This window comes from Trifolium pratense, linkage group LG2 (assembly GCF_020283565.1).
Source record: "Trifolium pratense cultivar HEN17-A07 linkage group LG2, ARS_RC_1.1, whole genome shotgun sequence".
In the NCBI taxonomy this organism is placed as follows: domain Eukaryota; kingdom Viridiplantae; phylum Streptophyta; class Magnoliopsida; order Fabales; family Fabaceae; genus Trifolium; species Trifolium pratense.
This window is the reverse complement of record NC_060060.1, coordinates 58,454,797-58,473,169: the sequence shown is the minus strand read 5'-3', so window position 1 is coordinate 58,473,169 and position 18,373 is coordinate 58,454,797. Positions and strand designations below refer to the sequence as shown.

The following is an 18,373-nucleotide window of genomic DNA, read 5'->3' as shown; positions in this document are numbered from 1 at the left end:
AAAACCCTAAGACTCACGCTTTGTAATACTAAGGTTTTAGATGCTCAGATCCATATGCTTGTCTTCGTATTTATAGCTGTGAAACAACGTGACCTTCAAGTCAGAATTAGGTTATTTTCTTAATCCACAAGCAAATCTTCAAAAGATTGAATATAAAATAATAACGCTAGCTGGCGCCTAGTCAGATCACACAAGTATATGTGTGTACATCTGTCTCAACACTTGATGTATGCACATATGTCTCAACACTCAGCTAAAAGATGTTTTTGCAAAATGTAGCCAACATACAAAAACTCAACAATAATTACGTCCAAAAAATATAGATATGAATTGCACCCAGTAACTACGTGAAGCCGTAATCAACTATGGCGGTCTGATCTATGTATTTTCAATTTGAATGAATGAATACCTACCTTTAGTCAAAAGAAAAATTGTTCACGACTTTCGATTTAGATTGATTTGAATCGTCGATTCAATTGAATTTTCCTGATCCATTTATACCTCAGCCATAGCTAGCGCGCCAACCTCAAATTTAAAAGTACAATAATTGGTCTATTTGTAGAGAAATACTTCTCTAGACACAAGTATAAATATATAGTGTTAGGCACACTCACATAAAGAAGCAAAAAATTAAAGAGAAATAGTTAAAATAATATTGATTGATGTGACTTAATTATTTTTCCTTTATTTTTTTAGATTTATGTATATGTGCCTAAATAAAATTAATTTAGACTTGTGCTCATAGAAAAATACCTCCTATTTGTAATGTCAATTTCGAATTTTGTTTGATAGTTTAACGTAGCAACATAGCCAGGAACGTGGACCAATAGCATCATACCAATTGTCCTAAGACACAACATAATATCTCAATCGTCTCACAAATGCCATTATCACTTTATGTTTCATTATTTTAAACAAAAGTAGCTTCAATAATGAATAAACATTGTTTTCAAACTTTTTATTTTCGGAACTTTTTTTTTTCCATTATAAAATAATATTTTACACTATAAAAAGTTCGAAAAATATTTTTCTAAACTTTTTATGCATGAGAAAAATATAATTTCAGAATGATAAAAGAAACATGGGGTGGGGCTAAGGGAATTTTTCATGAAAAGATCATAGGATACTTAACCCGCATTATTTATAATTAAGATATCTCATAATTTAACATTTTCTCATAATTTGTAATTAAGATATCTTTAAATTTTTGTTGCCCATAATTTATTATTATTAATGAAATCCATTTTTACTACTAAAAAAAAAAAAAAAACATAATGACATCAAAAAATATAGAAAATATGCCAGAGTTGACATTTCTTTTACACTCTAATCTCTTGCCAAGTACTCATAAACATTTATAAAAAAAAAGGAAAAAATTTGAGTACAAGAGAGGGTGGAACTTAACCCTCTAGAAACAAAATAAAACAAAAAACAACCCTAAGAAAATCTTAAAGTAGGTAACATAAAACGAACAACCCAGATAATAAAGTAGGTAATTCAAATTTTTGTTTGAAGTTAATGGTTGACTCTAACTTTATACGAGAATGTTTCTATTATCTAAATTGTTTAAATATGAAAACTTATCATAGTAGGGAAATAAGCAGAATGAGTTGTATTACTATTGAAGATACGATTTGTTAATTATTAGTTGACGTTATTTTATGTCATTTCTTTAAGGAAGTCATGTTTCATAACACAGTATCAGAGAAAATTTGTTATCACCTTAAAGAAATTTTTCCGCTGCATTAGATCTTATTTTCTCATTCCTCAGTTTCTTTTCTCATTCATTTTTTTTTCTTGAGAAAATAAACTTTTTTCAATTTTGCTTCAATTTCGGATTTTGATCTCGATTCAGTTTCAATTTCTCCGAAATTGATTCAATTCATGAGTTGATTTGATTCAACTCTTTTCTTGATTTTGTTTCGTTTCACTCACATATAAAAATCGAATGAAACATTGCCATTATTGTTCTTTTCTTGATTTTGGAAGAGACGGTACATTATTGATAAATTTAATGTAAAAACAACCTTTTTAATTCTCGTGTCTTTGCCGATAAAATAGCTAAACCACACTTTCAATGTGTTTATAACTGTCAATCATATATACTTAAAATTACTTACCTTTACACAAAAAAGAAAAGAAAAGAAATTACTTACCAATGAATAAATGAAGTGTCCGAGTGTCCGGAGTTCGAATCCCAACTTATGCGTATAAAATTACTTACCTTTATTATGTTATTATTTAAAATAAATTGTTCACTTTTTTCCCACCACACATCACTAACCACTTTATATACATGTAGTGCCACCAAACCAATCATGCATATTTTGTAGCAGAGTTAAGAAAAAAACAGAGAGAAAAAAAAAACCATGGCAGGAAAGAAAATCCCAGAAGTGTTATTGAATTCAGGACACAAAATGCCAGTCATAGGAATGGGAACATCAGTAGACAATCGTCCATCAAATGATGTTCTTGCTTCAATCTTTGTTGATGCAATTGAAGTTGGTTATCGCCATTTCGATTCTGCTTCTGTGTATGGAACAGAGGAAGCTATAGGCATTGCTTTAGCAAAAGCTTTACAAAAAGGGCTTATTAAGAGTAGAGATGAAGTTTTCATCACTTCAAAACCATGGAACACTGATGCAGATTATGATCTTATTGTTCCAGCTCTCAAGACCACATTAAAGTAACTATAAATCTACAAACTACTTCTTTAGTTTTTGTTTATGCTTATATTAAGTTCATTTGAAAATATATCCTATTTATATTTACTGATTTTACTTTTAATTACAAAATTAACACTTAGATTTACTAATTTCGACCGGTTTCCTATTTTAACTGTTTGCATAGGAAAATTCTTTGTATTCGGCATTTCGTGTACAAATCGTTGAAAATGGAAAAAGATTGAAAATTATGTGACAATTTTGTAAATAGAAGTGAAAACATAAAATGTTTTATTATGTCTCAATATTTTAAAACTGGATTAAACCGGATGGTTTAACGGGTTGAACCGGAAATTAGTCAGTTGTTTAATCTCGAATACATCTCGAATTTATTACTTTTTAATTCCTTTTAATTTATTTATCATCTATGGTTTAACTGATTGGACAAGGGATTCATATTCGGTACAATCGGAGAGAGGTGACTGCAGTACTGCATTTATTCATATATAAATGGTTTGATTAAGGTTAGAAGGTCCAGATTTTTAGCTTAAATTTTATATTTAAAAATATTAAAATTTGATCTTAAAATTTGAACCGTTAGATATTGATCCAACGGTTCAGATGTCCTGAATGCATGCCGTGTGATTGCACAAAATTCAATTCCTTGAACAAGTTATACGATGACTCGAGAGGTCTAACTAGTTCGATCTTCGGTCTGATTTTTAAAATATTGATTTGTTTTACACTTTAATTTTCTTATCATTTGATGTTATTAAATACTTGTATGCGCTATGTACAATGTTTTTTTAGAAAGCTGGGCACAGAGTATGTGGATCTTTATCTGATTCATTGGCCAGTGAGACTGAGACATGATCTTGAAAACCCTGTTGTTTTCACCAAAGAAGATTTACTTCCCTTTGACATAGAAGGAACATGGAAAGCTATGGAAGAATGTTATAAGTTAGGCTTAGCAAAGTCTATTGGTATATGCAATTATGGTACAAAAAAACTCACCAAACTCTTGGAAACAGCCACCATTACCCCTGCAGTCAATCAGGTTAGTATGAATCACAAATTCTTTGTGAAGCTGGTTGGTTTTTCTATTTGAACTGTTGTAATAGTACTATTTGCTTCGATTTTTCTCATGAACTGAACCATGAACAATTATGTTAAGAAGTCTCACATGTGTTGCGAAATGGCCTGAATGTGTGTTTATAAATGAAGGCAATCCTCACCTTACAAGCCGGTTTTGTAAGGTTGAGTTAGGCACAATTCTAATATGGTATAGAGTCTCTCCAAGATCCGTTGGACCACCTGCTATCAGGTTTTCTCTATCGGGCCACCCACCGTTTATATCCACCCACCAAGCCCAAAGTTACTGTTAAGAAGTCCCACATCGGTTGAGAGATGGTCTGACTAAGTGTTTATAAACTAGAAGCAATCCTCACCTTACAAGCCGGTTTTGTAAGGATGAGTTAGGCCCAATACTCATTCCTAAGAAGTTGGTATCAGAGCCTCTCCACGATCCGTTGGGCCACCTGTTATCAGGTTTCCGCTATCGGGCCACCCACCGTTTATATCCGCGCACCAAGCCCAATAGTGCTGGGCACGAGGGGGTGTGTTAAGAAGTCTCACATCGGTTGAGAGATGGCTTGACTAAGTGTTTATAAACTAGAGGTAATCCTCACCTTACAAGTCGGTTTTGTAAGAATGAGTTAGACCCAATACTCATTTCTAAGAGTTACAAGCCCGTTTTCTAAGGTTGAACTAGGCCCAATTCAAATAAGTTATGATTACGAATTTAAATTTTGTTTTTTTCTTTTTTCTTTTTCAGGTGGAAATGAATCCATCATGGCAGCAAGGGAAACTGAGGGAATTTTGCAAGGAGAAAGGAATTCATGTTAGTGCTTGGTCAGCTCTTGGAGCTTATAAGGTAACTTGGGGTTCAGGAGCTGTTGTGGAGAATCAAATTCTTCAAGACATAGCAGCTGCAAAAGGGAAGACCACAGCTCAGGTAATGTAAACTAAGTTTTTGTTTAGATAAAGAACTTAATTAAGCACTTATAAACTATTTCCATAAGCTATTTTCGAGAGCCTGTGGAGATAAGTAGAAAAAAATTTATACGGACGTGTCATAAGCTTTTTCCATAGACCCTTGTAAATAGTCTAACAAGTGCTTACGTCGATAGATATGATCATGGAAGTCAATCTAAATAGTCCTTAACCGAATCAAGCACTTATCCATAATCGATGTTTAATAATGTTATTATCTTATACAACCCTTAGACCTTGCTGTCACATTATGATTTCATTTGCAGGTTGCACTTAGATGGGTGTACCAAATAGGTTCAAGTGCAATGGCTAAAAGCTTTAACAATGAGAGGATGAAACAAAATCTTGACATATTTGATTTTGAACTGAGTGAAGATGATTTAGAGAAGATTAAGCAGATTCCACAACGCCGACAATACTTAGGAGATATGTGGCTATCTGAAAATGGATCCTGCAAGACCTTAGAAGAACTCTGGGATGAAGATGTTTGAAAATTTCTTCAATGTCCTATCTATAATGTAGTATATGAATTAGCAAAATAAAGTTCATATGATATGATTTAAATTTCATATGATTATGTATTAGCTTCTCTTATTTCACAATGTTTCCTTGCTTAAGACCTTGAGTTGAACCAGAATATGACTGTGACATTCAAAGATGTAAGGCCTATGTGGCTCTTCATATTTTTTCAAATTCCAAATAAAATGTTTATTATTCTCAAATGACATATGATATGGTGATTTTTTGGAGGAAAAAGAATGCACAATATTTAACAAAATCCACCAACCTTACTAAAAACTTCAGAAACAAACCATACCCTTTTTAAAAGAAACATTCACTACCTTACATTACTCATATTAGGGACATGCATTTATCATTAAGGAACAGATATAGTCCATAATACCATAATAAAAGCTTGCATGCATATTGAATTTTGTTTTATGTAATCTATGGCTTAAAATGTGTCTTGAACATTGATTTATGTAACCTTAACGTGTGGACAAAATATAGCCACAACTCAAAGTCTCAGACACAAAGTTAACATTCATATATAACAGAAATTATGAATTTTCAGCATTGAACTAACATAAGAAAAGATGGAAACAAATAAAGTCCATGAGGTGATACTAAATTCAGGGGAAAAGATGCCATTGATAGGCCTAGGTACTGCAACAAGTCCTCTTCCATCAAATGAAACTCTAACCTCAATTTTGGTTGATGCCATTGACATTGGCTATAGACATTTTGATACAGCTTCTATCTATGGAACCGAAGAACCTCTCGGCCAAGCTGTGTCAAAGGCTTTAGAGGTCGGCCTTATAAAAAATCGCGATGAAGTTTTCATAACTTCCAAGTTATGGTGTACTGATACTCACCATGACCTTGTTCTCAAGGCTCTCAAAACCACTCTCAAGTAAGCATTGTTTTCGATACCCTATTTCTCTTTTCGAGTTTCTGTTTTTTCCTTCTCTAATTTTTTTCATGTTGGAATTGTTTAGAAAGTTGAGGTTGGAGTATGTGGATCTCTATTTGATTCACTGGCCAGTGAGGTTGAAACAAGATGTTGAAGGCTTTAACTTTACAGGTGAGGATGTGATTCCATTTGACATAAAAGGAACATGGAAAGCTATGGAAGATTGCTATAGATTAGGCTTAGCCAAGTCTATTGGTGTTAGCAACTTCGGCATCAAAAAGCTTTCCCTACTCTTGGAAAATGCTACCGTCTCTCCTGCGGTTAATCAGGTATAAGAAATAATGAACTGAATTAACCGAATTTTTATACGTTATTAACCATTAAGTATTACATGTACAATGACATATTGTGTCGCTATCCAGCGTTTATACACACGGGTAAAAAAATTCAATTTTCTATAAAGTTAGTACTGTTAATTTAATTATTCTTGCTGAGAAAATAAATCTACTCAACTGGTTGCACTTGCATGTTATCTTATTTGGATTTAGGTAGAAATGAATCCATCATGGCAACAAGGGAAACTCAGGGAATTTTGCATGCAGAAAGGAATTCATGTGTGTGCATGGTCACCACTAGGAGCATACAAAGTATTTTGGGGTTCTAATGCTGTCATGGAGAATCCTATTCTACAAGAAATTGCTGCGGCTAGAAAGAAGAGTGTAGCTCAGGTGAAGCTAATTTTATGTTTCAAACTATTTTCAATGTCAACTTTTAACTACCTTTTCTTGAACAAACTGTTCTAAAAGCTTAAAATGTTAGATAAAAGGTTGCATTCACTTATTTGAACTTATCTACCGAATACTGATATAAAAACATGTTTGACTTAATTCTATCATTTGGAGAGTTTATGGAAATAACTTATCACATGTTCGTAAGCTCTTTTCAGCTTTCTTTTTTTAAGCTCTACAAAATAGTTTATGCAAATAGCTTATATAAAAACAATTTGACTATTCTATCATTTGTTATAAAGATAGCTTATACTTAAGCACTTCTAAGATACATGCTATAAATGATTAATAAAACTACTCCCTCCGGTCCTTTTTATAAGAAACATTTTGGAATTTTTATTTGGTCCTTTTTATAAGAAACACTTTGACACAATTCCATTTGTACCCTTATTAAATACAATCAAATAATTCATTATAATGCTAGTGTATTAATTAGAGAAGTCTATTTTCCATGTTAGTCAAAGGTTAGTTTTGGAATATAACATAAAATGTTAGAATCATTAATGAGAAAATTTACCTTCCTTGGTCTGTGTGATTTTGTCAAAGTGTTTCTTATAATAAGGACCGGAGGGAGTATTTAGCAAAACAGGACCAAAGATACATTAATAATTTTGTAAAACATCTCTCTAACATATGTCCCCACATGTAAAATTGTTTGATGTTGAAGTGAGTAAAATTTAGACTTGTTCATGGAAGTAACAATGCCAAATTTTGAATTGACTTATTTTTCAGCTTATGTAAAATAGCTTATGTAAATAAATAAGTTTTATATATTAGTATAAATCTTTCAAGGTAGTTTATGAGAAAATAACTTATAAAGATATACTTTTTATTAGTAAAAATTTATGAAGTACATAAAAATTTATTTATTTGCATGAGCTATTTTCATATGCTATAAAATAAGACAAATCCAAATTGTCTGTTTAACTGTCAAACACTTGCTTGCATGCATAGTAATACATAGAAATGACAGCTATGGTGAAATTTTGTATCTAACTTTGATATCATGCAGATAGCACTAAGATGGATACAAGAGCAAGGGACAAGTGTAATTGTGAAAACCTTCAATAAGGAGAGGATGACACAAAATCTTGAAATATTTGATTGGAAATTAAACCAAGAAGAATTGGACAAAATCAATAAGATTCCACAATGCAGGCTTTATAAGGGAGAAATGTTTGTATCTAAGAATGGTCCTTACAAATCTTTGGAAGAGCTGTGGGATGGTGACCCTTGAGAAAATTTGATTTAAATAATCAAGTTATATTTATTTTCATTTTTTCCTTTTTTACTTTGCACAAAAACATTCTTAATTTTCTTTATCTCATTTAAAAAATTGTGAAGAAGCTTATGAAAATAATAAGTGTGAAGGATATTTTTTGTGAGCCTATGAAAATAGTCTGGGGAAATATAATAGTTAACATTCCCATATAGTAAATTAGAAATTAGGTTGCTGAGTTTTATTTTAGTCAATCACTCCATCAGGTCGACACATAGTACAAGTCTCATAGAAGTTTGAAAGATGATCGCATGCAGAGACGGAACTGGAATTTTTTTTCCGGGGGGCCACTAAAAAAATTATAGTATAGAAGAAATTAAATACGAAAATTATATTGTGTATAAAAATTTTTGATTATCATTAAATCAAATTACATATATACTTTAAAAATAATACACTATGTGCGTCAAATGACTTGAAATAATCAATAATTGATTTTGAACTAATACTCACACAAAATTAATCATCGGACAATCATGTGTTTTATTATTATATTACACATAAACTAAAAAAAAATCATGTTTTTAATTAAAAATAGTTGTGTCTTTTAAGAACAAAAATAGAAATTGTACAATTTTTTGTATTAATATATAAGAATGAAAATTAACTTTTTTTCGGAAAATGTCCTTGTTAATAGCTTGAAACAAAGTTTAGTTACCAAATAATTTATTTTCTTTTTAAAAATAAAAAACAAAAACAAAAACAAAAAACACTACCACCAAGAGTTGTACCCATGATCTCTTGGTGTTGGGCGTCACAATAAACAACTCGGCCAGTCTGCTGTCTTGAAATTTTTACTCCAAAATCTATATATATAATATACACTCGTAATTTTAGAAAACTCCATAGGGCAACGGTGATTACAGGAATTTATATGATGTTTTTAGGTAGTTTTTAGACTAGTTGTTAGTAAGATTCAAGACCAAATGCATGTCAAATACCTAAGGAACGATGTTATTTGACCAAGAAGCAAAGAATTGAGAAAATTGCATCAAAAGTGGCAAAAAATGAAGAAATTTGCTAAAGCTATCGTGCCACAATGAGCACCATCGTCCCACGATGGACATATTATTTATTTGAAGAAAATCAGTAAAAAAAATGAAGAAAATTTGTCCCATCGCGCAATGGACCTGTGAGACATCATAGCACGATGGGATTCATCATGGCACAATGCAGAATACCCAAATGCAAGAAAAAGCTATAAATAGAGCCTCCCCAATTATTCATTCATCTCATTCCACACAAAACAACTCTCAAAGGGGGAATCACTTCAAGAGGAGAGCAAGGAGATCGCAAGGGAAGACAACTCCACACCATAGGGAGTCCTTACTCTAGCGCTTCAACGAGGTTATTTTGTCTGTATAATTCTCTAACTCTTTTGTTGTAATTAATTATGCTGACGAGTAACTAATTCATCAGGTTATGTCAAGTAGATGAACTCCCCTAAGATTATTTGATACATGTAATTGGTTTGAAAAAGTTTATATTATTTGCAATTCAGTTTATTATCTTTTATATTTACTACTTTGCTGCTTAATTCAAAATACTGATCACATTATAGAATAATTCTTAGTGTCCCTAACAGAACGGTTTTAACTGAGGACAGAGAAAAACCGTTGTGGTTGGGAACTTTAAGTTCACACTTAACAACTTTTCTTCAAAACCCTAAACATTAAAACTCATATAAATTGGGGCTTTTGTTTTACTATCTTTTCTTTCGAAAATTGAACTAATTAAACCAAGTAGTGCTAGCTTCAATTGCAAGAAAATCATATCATAAATTAATTTCAAACATTTCACAATTTTCTTCAAAATCCCTAAAATTTTAAAGGGCTCAAAATCAAAATTTTCTTTTAGATCTATTAACAAAATGACTCACATAACAAGTTGTTTTTAGATCGTGACCCTCTACTTTACCCATGAACCGGTCTGGGCACCCCCAGCTTCTTTTTAGATTGAGATTTTGCGTGCATCACGACGACTTTGGAGGCTTGTTTCTAGCTCCTTGTTTTTATATGTATCATGTTCCCTCGCTTGACATATTTCATGCTTTGTTTGAGGCTTACTAATAAAATTTGCTGTTTCAAAAAAAAAAAAAAAAACTATAATCAAAGAGTCACCTTACAAGAAATTCCCAATTGGGTTACAAGAATTAGCAAACCCTAACTCTACCCAAATCCCGAATCTCTTTCCGTGGCCAAGACACTCATTTTGACCTAGTCTAGGTGAAGCAATAACCTTTGCCTTTGTTGTTGGGAAACCCCTATTCCCTCAATCTCAATATTTTTATTTTTTTTTATGAATAAAGTAAAATATATGCCAAAAAAACTAGTAACAAATCTGTTTTAAAATATATGCCAAGAAAATATATTTTCACAAAAAATATGCAAAACAGTAACACTGCATAACACGCCTGCGCCTCGCACAACCCTTCCTGTGCCTCGATGAAACAAACCTGCGCCTCGCGCGGCTTTCCTGCGCCTCGTGCAGCATGCAGATTTCCACCAGAATTTTCTCTAACTTTTTGTTATTGAGATTTTAAGGCATACTACGACTACCACTGTACAGATTTGGATCCTCTAAATTAACTCTTGTCTCAATCTCTTTTAACAATAAATCATAGCCTTTCAATTTAATCTAATGGTCAGAATATAAAATACAACTATTAAAAAGAAACACATTAAGATAAACCCTAAAAGGAAAAAATCTTTTACCATAAATTTGTGTGATTCAATTTATTTTATGAAGTTTACCGTATTTTGTTATGACAAAAATGTGAGAAAATTTGACATTTTATTTAATCGTGGTTCCCCTTCCCAATTTGTTATAGGATTTCTTACCCCACCTCTATTTGTTTTTACTGGACCTCTAAAAACATTGATTTTGCTATGTATCTTTTTTTTACTAAATATAACAATAATATTCATTCATCTCAATACACTACTAGAAAACTGGCGATTTCAGACGGATCTAAGACGCAATTCACATGGTTTTGGGACGGAATATCACGTTGACACGGATTTCAGACGAAATGGCTCCTGTCCGAAAAAGCCTCGTGGCTAATTAACATATTCCGTTGGAAATTCCGTCCCAAATTATTTCAGACGTATTTCGCACACAATTTCGACAAAATATCATAAACCATATTTGTTTTGTATTGAACTTATTTCAGACGAATTTGAGACAGATTTTAAATACGTTTCACACAGATTTCACACGGAACAAAAATTATTTTCAGACGGGTTACTTATTTGTTTCATACAAAATTCGGACGGACTATGTGTATTTTTATATTATTATTAATCAACTTTTCACACAAATTTGTGACAGAATATTAAAACTTTTTTAGTCAAAAAATAGACATAATTAGACCATCATATGCAAATTAAGTGTCTATTAGGACTAAAAGGAAATAAAAAACAACCTGCATAAAACAGGAATTGGCTATACTCCAGCCAAGAAGGCTAACAATATGTCTTAACAAAAACACCAAGCCTGCAAAGCACTACAAATCCATCTACAGACTTGGGAAAAGAACAAAAAACATCTTTTTTGTGCTACCAAATCACAAACAACAGAGTATTAAAACAAAATCTACATACAAAGTAACACAAAGTAGATAATAATAACATTAAATTAGAAGCAAATGGATTCATACATAAAGTTCAAAGAGTCATGGTACTCATCAATCTATACCAAAAAAAAAAAAAAACAAACTAGAGTCACTTAATCATGTAGATCATATAGTCAATCTACATTTTCAATCTTCACCAAAATACTCACATCTCATCAAACATAAACCTGACTAAAGTCATAAAGGTACTCATCATTGTATCAAAACAAAATAACTTATATAGTTACTTAATCATGTAGATCAAATATAGTCATCCAAATCAACATCAAAATCATCACCGTTGTTGCTATTAGAAGGATCGCCAATCTCATTTGATCCATCTTGCACAGGACTTGCAGAGGCAAAGTTTGGAGGTAGCGGCATGTTTAGTTTTCCAAATAAGGCAGCCAGCATGCTTTCGTTTGATTCAATTCTTTTCTGTTGGTTCTGCAACTGAAGTTTTTGTTCTTCATTTACAGACGGAACTGACATTAGAATAAGCCATGAACAAAACAACATATTCTGTCCAAATTCTGTCTCAATTTTTCGGACGGATTTCCAATGAAGACTAAAAATATATTATTAAGAAAATTATATAATAAACTTCCGTCTGAAATCTGTGTGAACTTGTTTTATGTGTTTTTTATCAATATTGGCGCCAAACGTTTTGTACTAATTAGGGACGGAATTGGGACGGAATGAACTCTATATAAATTTGGTCACAAATTCGTCTGAAATTATATTCAATTTCAAACGAAAATCAATCCGTCTGAAATGACTAATTTTCTAAGTAGTGATAATTGATAGAATAAATCAGAATATGGTTGTCAAACTCGCAGGTAGACTACGAGTTTACGAGTCTAGGAAGCAAAAACGAGTGGATTCATGTATAGAATCAGTTTTCGATAGACTCGTATAGACTCGCGAGTTTATGCCGAGTTTACGAGTCTAATTATTAAATTATACTATGCTTAAATATGAAAAAGGTCCTTACAACTACGCATTGTTTTGATTTTAGTCCCTGCAAAATCTCAAATTTTTTAAAAAAATCCCTGAGGTGGATTTTTTTAAGACATGTCAAATTGTTGATGATTTGACAAATGCTGAATAAGATTTGTTGATGACGTGGATATTTACATGTAATTTTCATTTACTTTTAAATTGAAAATTACATTTATCATTTTCCAGGAAAAACAAAATAAATTGAAGAAAAAAAAGTTGAAAGGGATGGAAATCAGAACACGCAAAGAATCGCATAACATAGGTGGTCTTCAATCCCCCGTCGGAAGAATCGGATGTTACTTGAAGAAAGGTCGATATGCTTAGTGTGGTGGTCTTCAATGCCCTCTAATTTTGAATTTTGGAACCCTAATTTTGAATCTGAAACCCTAATTTCTTTGATTAGTTGCTTGAATTGTCTGGAAATGTTGCACATGATAACAAGAAGAATAGGATTATCCCTAGGCATGTGTTGTTGGGTATGAGGAGTGCTGAAGAGCTTGGAAAATTGCTTGCTGGTGTTAAAATTGTTCATGGTGGTATTCTTCTTAATATCAACCATGTGATTTTCCCTAATAAGAATGAAAGAGTTGCTCCTAAGAACAGCGTAAACCTCCATCTAAGGCTGGAAATTCTCCTAAGAAAGCTTATGAAATATGAATTTTGTGCATATCCCTGTTTAACTTTTTATTTTTAAATTTATTTTATTTTTTGAAAAATGATAAATGTAATTTTTAATTTAAAAATCAAATGAAAATTATATGTAAATATTCACTTCATCAACAAATCCTACTCAGCATTTGCCAAATCATCAACAATTTGACATGTCACCAAAAAAACCATCTCAGGGACCTTTTTAAATAAAATAAGATTTTGCAGGGACTAAAATCAAAATTTTATTTTTCCGGGACCAAAATCAAAATAAGGCGTAATTGCAGGGACCGTTTTCATATTTAAGCCATTATACTACCTCTATCCCTAATTATTAGACTCTATTGAGAAAATTGCGGAGATTAATATTGTAGATAATTGTTATTATTTTGACAATTTTATCCTTTAAAAAAGACAATGAATTATATTTTTTCTAAAGTATTTATTACATATATTTGGGTAAAAAATAACTAATCCTCTTAAAAATAGGACAAGAAAAGTCAAAAGGGAGTCTAATACTCCCTCTAGTCCTATATACTTCATCTGATCCTTAATACTCTCTCTAGTCATATATATAAGAGAAAGTTTATTTTTTAGATTCATTATAAAAGTAATGTATCTAGACAATAATATAATCTAGATATATCAATTTTATGATGAATCTAAAAAGCCAATTTTCTTTTATACTCCTTCTGGTCCTACATATAAGAAAAAGATTGCTATTTAGATTCATTGTAAAGTGGATGTATCTAGACAATAATATTGACTAATACATCAATTTTATGATGAATCTAAAATTTATACTCTCTGATCCTAAATATAAGAAAAAAATTGTTTTTTTAGATTCATTGTATAGTATAAGAAAAAGTTAACTTTTTAGATACATTGAAAGATTAATGTATCTAGACCAAATCATAAACTAGATACACTAATCTTTCAATGTATTTAAAAAGTAAACACTTTCTTATAAGAATGTAATGTATTTTGTCTACATTATATCCTAAATATATTTGATTCTCAATTAATCTAAAAAGTAAATTTCCTTTTATATTTAGGACCGGAGGAAATAATTATTGACGATTGTTAGTATTTAAGGACCAGAGGGAGTAAAAGAGAGTAGAGAAGAGCAAGAAACATTAGAAGAGAAAAGCGTAAGAAACTATTTTCAAGTGAATATGGGCAGCCTTGAGTGTGAGAGTAAGAGCATAGAGAAGAGAGAAGAGCAAGAAATTTTAGAGGATGAAGAAGAAAGCTTCTCATATGCTATGCAGCTTGCAGTCTCTGTTGCACTTCCCATGGCACTTCAAGCTGCAATTGAACTTGGTGTATTTGAAGTGTTACAAAATGCTGGTAAAGGTGCTCGACTCTCTGCGGATGACATTGTTTCCTGTCTTTCCAAAATTAACAATCCCGAAGCTTCCAAAATGCTAGATCGCATTCTTGCTTTTCTATCATCTCACTCAGTGCTTAAGTGTTTTATTGCTCCCAATTCCTCTCAGAGATACTACTGCTTGACGCGTGTTGCCGAATTTTTTGCTCCTAATTTCGATGGGTTTTCATTAGGACCCTTGACTGCCTTGAGTACTGATAAGATCATATTAGCTAGCTGGTCAGTCATTACTCCTTCCAAACTAAGATCATATTGTTAACCCCGCCCCTGGTTCAAACTAATTTGTTTTATAATACAATTTTTATAAAGTGTTTATGATAGATTTTTAGGAAAAAAATTAATGTATTCATCCTTAATTAGGTCCCATCTTAAAGATGCAATTCAGGATGGAGATACACCATTCAACAGGGCTCATGGCAGCCATTTCTTTGATCTTCCCAACTTAGACTCGAGGTTCAATCAAGTTTTTAATAAAGCAATGAGCAATCATACAACTATAGTCATGAAGAAGGTTCTTGAATGCTACAAAGGTTTTAGAGACATAAAAAGACTTGTGGATGTTGGTGGAGGCCTTGGAATAAACATTAATATGATCACTTCAAAATACACTCACATTCAGGGAATCAATTACGACTTGCCTCATGTCATACAACATGCTCCTTCCTATCCTGGTTTGTCCTTCACACATACAAAGTCCTTCCAAAAAATGTTTAAATATGTATTTAAGCAAATATATCACTTTTTTAAAGTCTATATATAATTTTTTATTTTTATTTTTTATCACTATATGTATAGAACTAGTTTAGAGACCCGTGCGGGGTCAATTAATTTTTATTCGATATTTAAATTAAATAATTTTGAAATTCTTTTTTTCTAAATCATTAGAAACTAGATTTGGGAGGGGCCGCGCAAACGCAGATGTAGGCTCCACCACTAGGGTAGACCTTGGGATAGCACCCCTCCTAAGTGCAATGGAGGTCACTTGCCTAGGCCATGGGCCTTCTTGATCACCCATTTTTGAAATTCGATTTTAAATAAAATATTCAAAAAAAATTTATAAATATTATTAAAATATTTTTGTGTTTTTTTACTAAAAGTGAAATTATTATGTCGCTTTTTGTAAAATTTAATAAATTAATAAATTGTTTTATTAAATCTATTGTCTCGTATATATTTTTAAATAAATTATAATTAATGTTTTCTAATTATTCAAATATAATCTTTTATTTAAACAAAATATAATATATTGTTTTAATTGTTTATGTTTTTTTAATAACTTTTTTTTACTAAATAAATTTCAATAATTTTTTTATTATTCCTATTTTTATGCATAGATTCGTATTTTTAGTTTGTTTCTATCTTTCAAATAACTTTTTTATTAATAGAAAGATACAAAATTTGGAATATTATTAAAACTGATAGAACAAATTAGTAAATTTGGTAGTAATGAATTTTATTATATTATTAGAAGTAGCTTTTTTACTTTTGTTTTAGTGCTCGTTTGGCCCAAATTTTTTTAGAGCTTATGCAAACAGTTTATGCAATTTTTATATACTATTATAAGTTTGTCAAAGGTAGTCTATCATAAAATATCTTATAAAATTACAATTTTGACTAGTGTGAACTTATAAAATAACATAAAACTTAATTTATATTACACTAGCTGTTTGCATAAGCTCTAAAAAAAGTTGGGTCAAACGAACCCTTAGTCTGTCTAACATTGTATAATATTCAATTTAATCCTAATGCATCCTATAATAGAGGGACTAATCAAAGAACTTACTTACATATTGCATGAACTAATTTTTCAAGCACGAACATTATTTAGTAATTTTTTCAAAAGTAAAAGATATTTAATGTGAGCAGGAGTGGAGCATATTGGCGGAGATATGTTTGAAAGCGTGCCCAATGGTGATGCCATTTTTATGAAGGTGAGTGGATGTGTATTGTTGTTCATGGTTGTTGCCTTGTTGGCATATGTGCTAGGAGAACAATGAACATCTATATATAAATATGTATAACTATATAGATTAATAGCTTGACTAAATTTTACAGTGGATACTTCATGATTGGAATGATGAACGTTGCTTGAAACTTCTGAAGAATTGTTATGATGCTATTCCTGATGATGGGAAGGTGATAGTTTTGGATGCACTTCTACCTATTATGCCTAAGAATGAAGTGGCTTGGAAATCTATCTCCCAAATGGATATTGCCATGATGAATCTTTTTCCAGAAGGCAAAGAGCGAACTAAGCAAGAATTCATGGATTTGGCAACTAAAGCTGGATTTCGTTGCATCAAATATGAATGTTGTACTTATAATTTATGGGTTATGGAGTTCTTCAAGTAAATCTATAATCGGGATTTGAAATTGTAATTGTCTACTGTGAGATCCTCATCGGTTGTTATTTTAGAGTGTTTTTAATAAATTTTAATATCATTTTATTAGTTTAATGTTTAATTAGAGTGATTTTAAATAAATTGCAATTTTTGATTTATTGAGTCAATTGAGTGTTTTTCTCTATTAAAATAATATGTTGTGTAGTTTTTATTTTATTGGTTCAACTTAATAGGTTTAGGATTGAGTGTGATGTGAATAGTAAAAGATTAAAAAGACATTTTACCAAACTAGCCCAATGAAAAGAGGACAACTTGGCCTTATGTTAGAGTCATGACCCGAACAAAGAGAAAATGAAAAGGAGGTTTCTTTGCAAATGAAAAGAAAAAAAACTGTGCAGGAGAAAAAGGGCAGAAGAACAGCGCTACAGGTTTATGCCTGAAAGTCACGCTGACACCATTGAAGCTCCTTGGTTTTATTTTCTGTCTCCATTGTTTTATTTTTATTTTACTATGACTGCTAAACTTTAGATTAGGTCTTTTAGATGAATTTAATTCTATGTTGCTTGACTCCATGAAGTATTTGAATATTGTTTTAATTAATTATGAAGTTAGTATCATTTAATCATGCTTGCTCTTAATGTTTTTCATGTCTTGATCACATGTGAAATGATTCTGAATAGAGATTCACTACTAGCACTAGGTTTTGATAATTGATCTAGCATGATTATTCAATTAGCAATTGTTTTAGAGATGTCGGGTTGTTAATTGTGATTTTAGGAATTAACATTCAATCAAACCTTTTTCAATTATGATTTTGCCTAAGAGATTCGAGGATTATAATTAAGGAAGAGGGTTATGAGCCAAGAGATTGATCATAATGGCGGCAACCCTTATAAAAGTCAATTGCGGCGGTTATTTTAACCACCACAATTAATTAAATAATTGCGGCGGTTGTAATGGCAGCTATAAACTGCCGCAAAAACCGCCGCAAAATGTTCTTCTAGCGCCTATTCCAGCAATTGGTTCTAACCGCCGCGAAATGCTTACGACATTTAAAATTGCGGCAGCAAAAACAAAAGGCTTTTAATGGCGGTTTTAACCGCCGCAATTTACTCTATTTGTTATAGTGAATTAAACCAATTTTAATTTCAAATATTAACTCAATTGCAATACAAACTCCCC

The 18,373-nt window shown here is 31.5% G+C and overlaps 3 protein-coding genes and 1 pseudogene across 4 annotated transcripts; 3 read left to right on the top strand and 1 right to left on the bottom strand.

Annotated features, from left to right (window-relative positions):
* The first annotated feature begins 2,309 nt into the window (after positions 1-2,309).
* On the top strand, positions 2,310-5,437 carry LOC123905304 (protein REDOX 2-like). The gene is made up of 4 exons (XM_045954914.1): positions 2,310-2,686; positions 3,474-3,720; positions 4,498-4,677; positions 4,982-5,437. Exons 1-4 carry the CDS (start codon positions 2,370-2,372, stop codon positions 5,204-5,206), a joined length of 969 nt encoding a protein of 322 aa, XP_045810870.1. The 5' UTR covers positions 2,310-2,369; the 3' UTR covers positions 5,207-5,437.
* A 63-nt stretch (positions 5,438-5,500) lies between these two features.
* Positions 5,501-8,187, top strand: LOC123905305 (methylecgonone reductase-like). Its single transcript, XM_045954915.1, has 4 exons — positions 5,501-6,129; positions 6,215-6,458; positions 6,678-6,857; positions 7,930-8,187. The coding sequence occupies exons 1-4, from the start codon at positions 5,813-5,815 to the stop codon at positions 8,152-8,154; spliced, it is 966 nt and encodes a 321-aa protein (XP_045810871.1). The 5' UTR covers positions 5,501-5,812; the 3' UTR covers positions 8,155-8,187.
* Positions 8,188-14,591: 6,404 nt separating this feature from the next.
* LOC123908912 (anthranilate N-methyltransferase-like) lies at positions 14,592-17,236 on the top strand. Of its 2 annotated transcripts, none has more exons than XM_045959641.1 (4): positions 14,592-15,068; positions 15,210-15,520; positions 16,716-16,780; positions 16,953-17,236. In XM_045959641.1, exons 1-4 carry the CDS (start codon positions 14,635-14,637, stop codon positions 17,199-17,201), a joined length of 1,059 nt encoding a protein of 352 aa, XP_045815597.1. In that variant the 5' UTR covers positions 14,592-14,634; the 3' UTR covers positions 17,202-17,236. The 2 variants fall into 2 exon arrangements, with proteins under 2 accessions (XP_045815597.1, XP_045815596.1); XM_045959640.1 differs by having other exon boundaries at positions 16,905-17,236.
* On the bottom strand, positions 15,771-15,870 carry LOC123911911 (annotated as a pseudogene).
* Positions 17,237-18,373: the final 1,137 nt, after the last annotated feature.

Bases quoted from the DNA above. Each gene is read 5' to 3' on its own strand.
- LOC123905305 (XM_045954915.1), top strand. From the start codon at position 5,813: ATGGAAACAAATAAAGTCCATGAGGTGATACTAAATTCAGGGGAAAAG. The intron at 6,130-6,214 runs GTAAGCATTGTT...GGAATTGTTTAG, and splicing joins GCTCTCAAAACCACTCTCAA to AAAGTTGAGGTTGGAGTATG. The intron at 6,459-6,677 runs GTATAAGAAATA...ATTTGGATTTAG, and splicing joins TCTCTCCTGCGGTTAATCAG to GTAGAAATGAATCCATCATG.
- LOC123908912 (XM_045959640.1), top strand. From the start codon at position 14,635: ATGGGCAGCCTTGAGTGTGAGAGTAAGAGCATAGAGAAGAGAGAAGAG. The intron at 15,069-15,209 runs GTCAGTCATTAC...ATCCTTAATTAG, and splicing joins AAGATCATATTAGCTAGCTG to GTCCCATCTTAAAGATGCAA. The intron at 16,781-16,904 runs GTGAGTGGATGT...TAAATTTTACAG, and splicing joins GTGATGCCATTTTTATGAAG to TGGATACTTCATGATTGGAA.
- LOC123905304 (XM_045954914.1), top strand. From the start codon at position 2,370: ATGGCAGGAAAGAAAATCCCAGAAGTGTTATTGAATTCAGGACACAAA. The intron at 2,687-3,473 runs GTAACTATAAAT...ATGTTTTTTTAG, and splicing joins GCTCTCAAGACCACATTAAA to AAAGCTGGGCACAGAGTATG. The intron at 4,678-4,981 runs GTAATGTAAACT...TTTCATTTGCAG, and splicing joins AAGGGAAGACCACAGCTCAG to GTTGCACTTAGATGGGTGTA.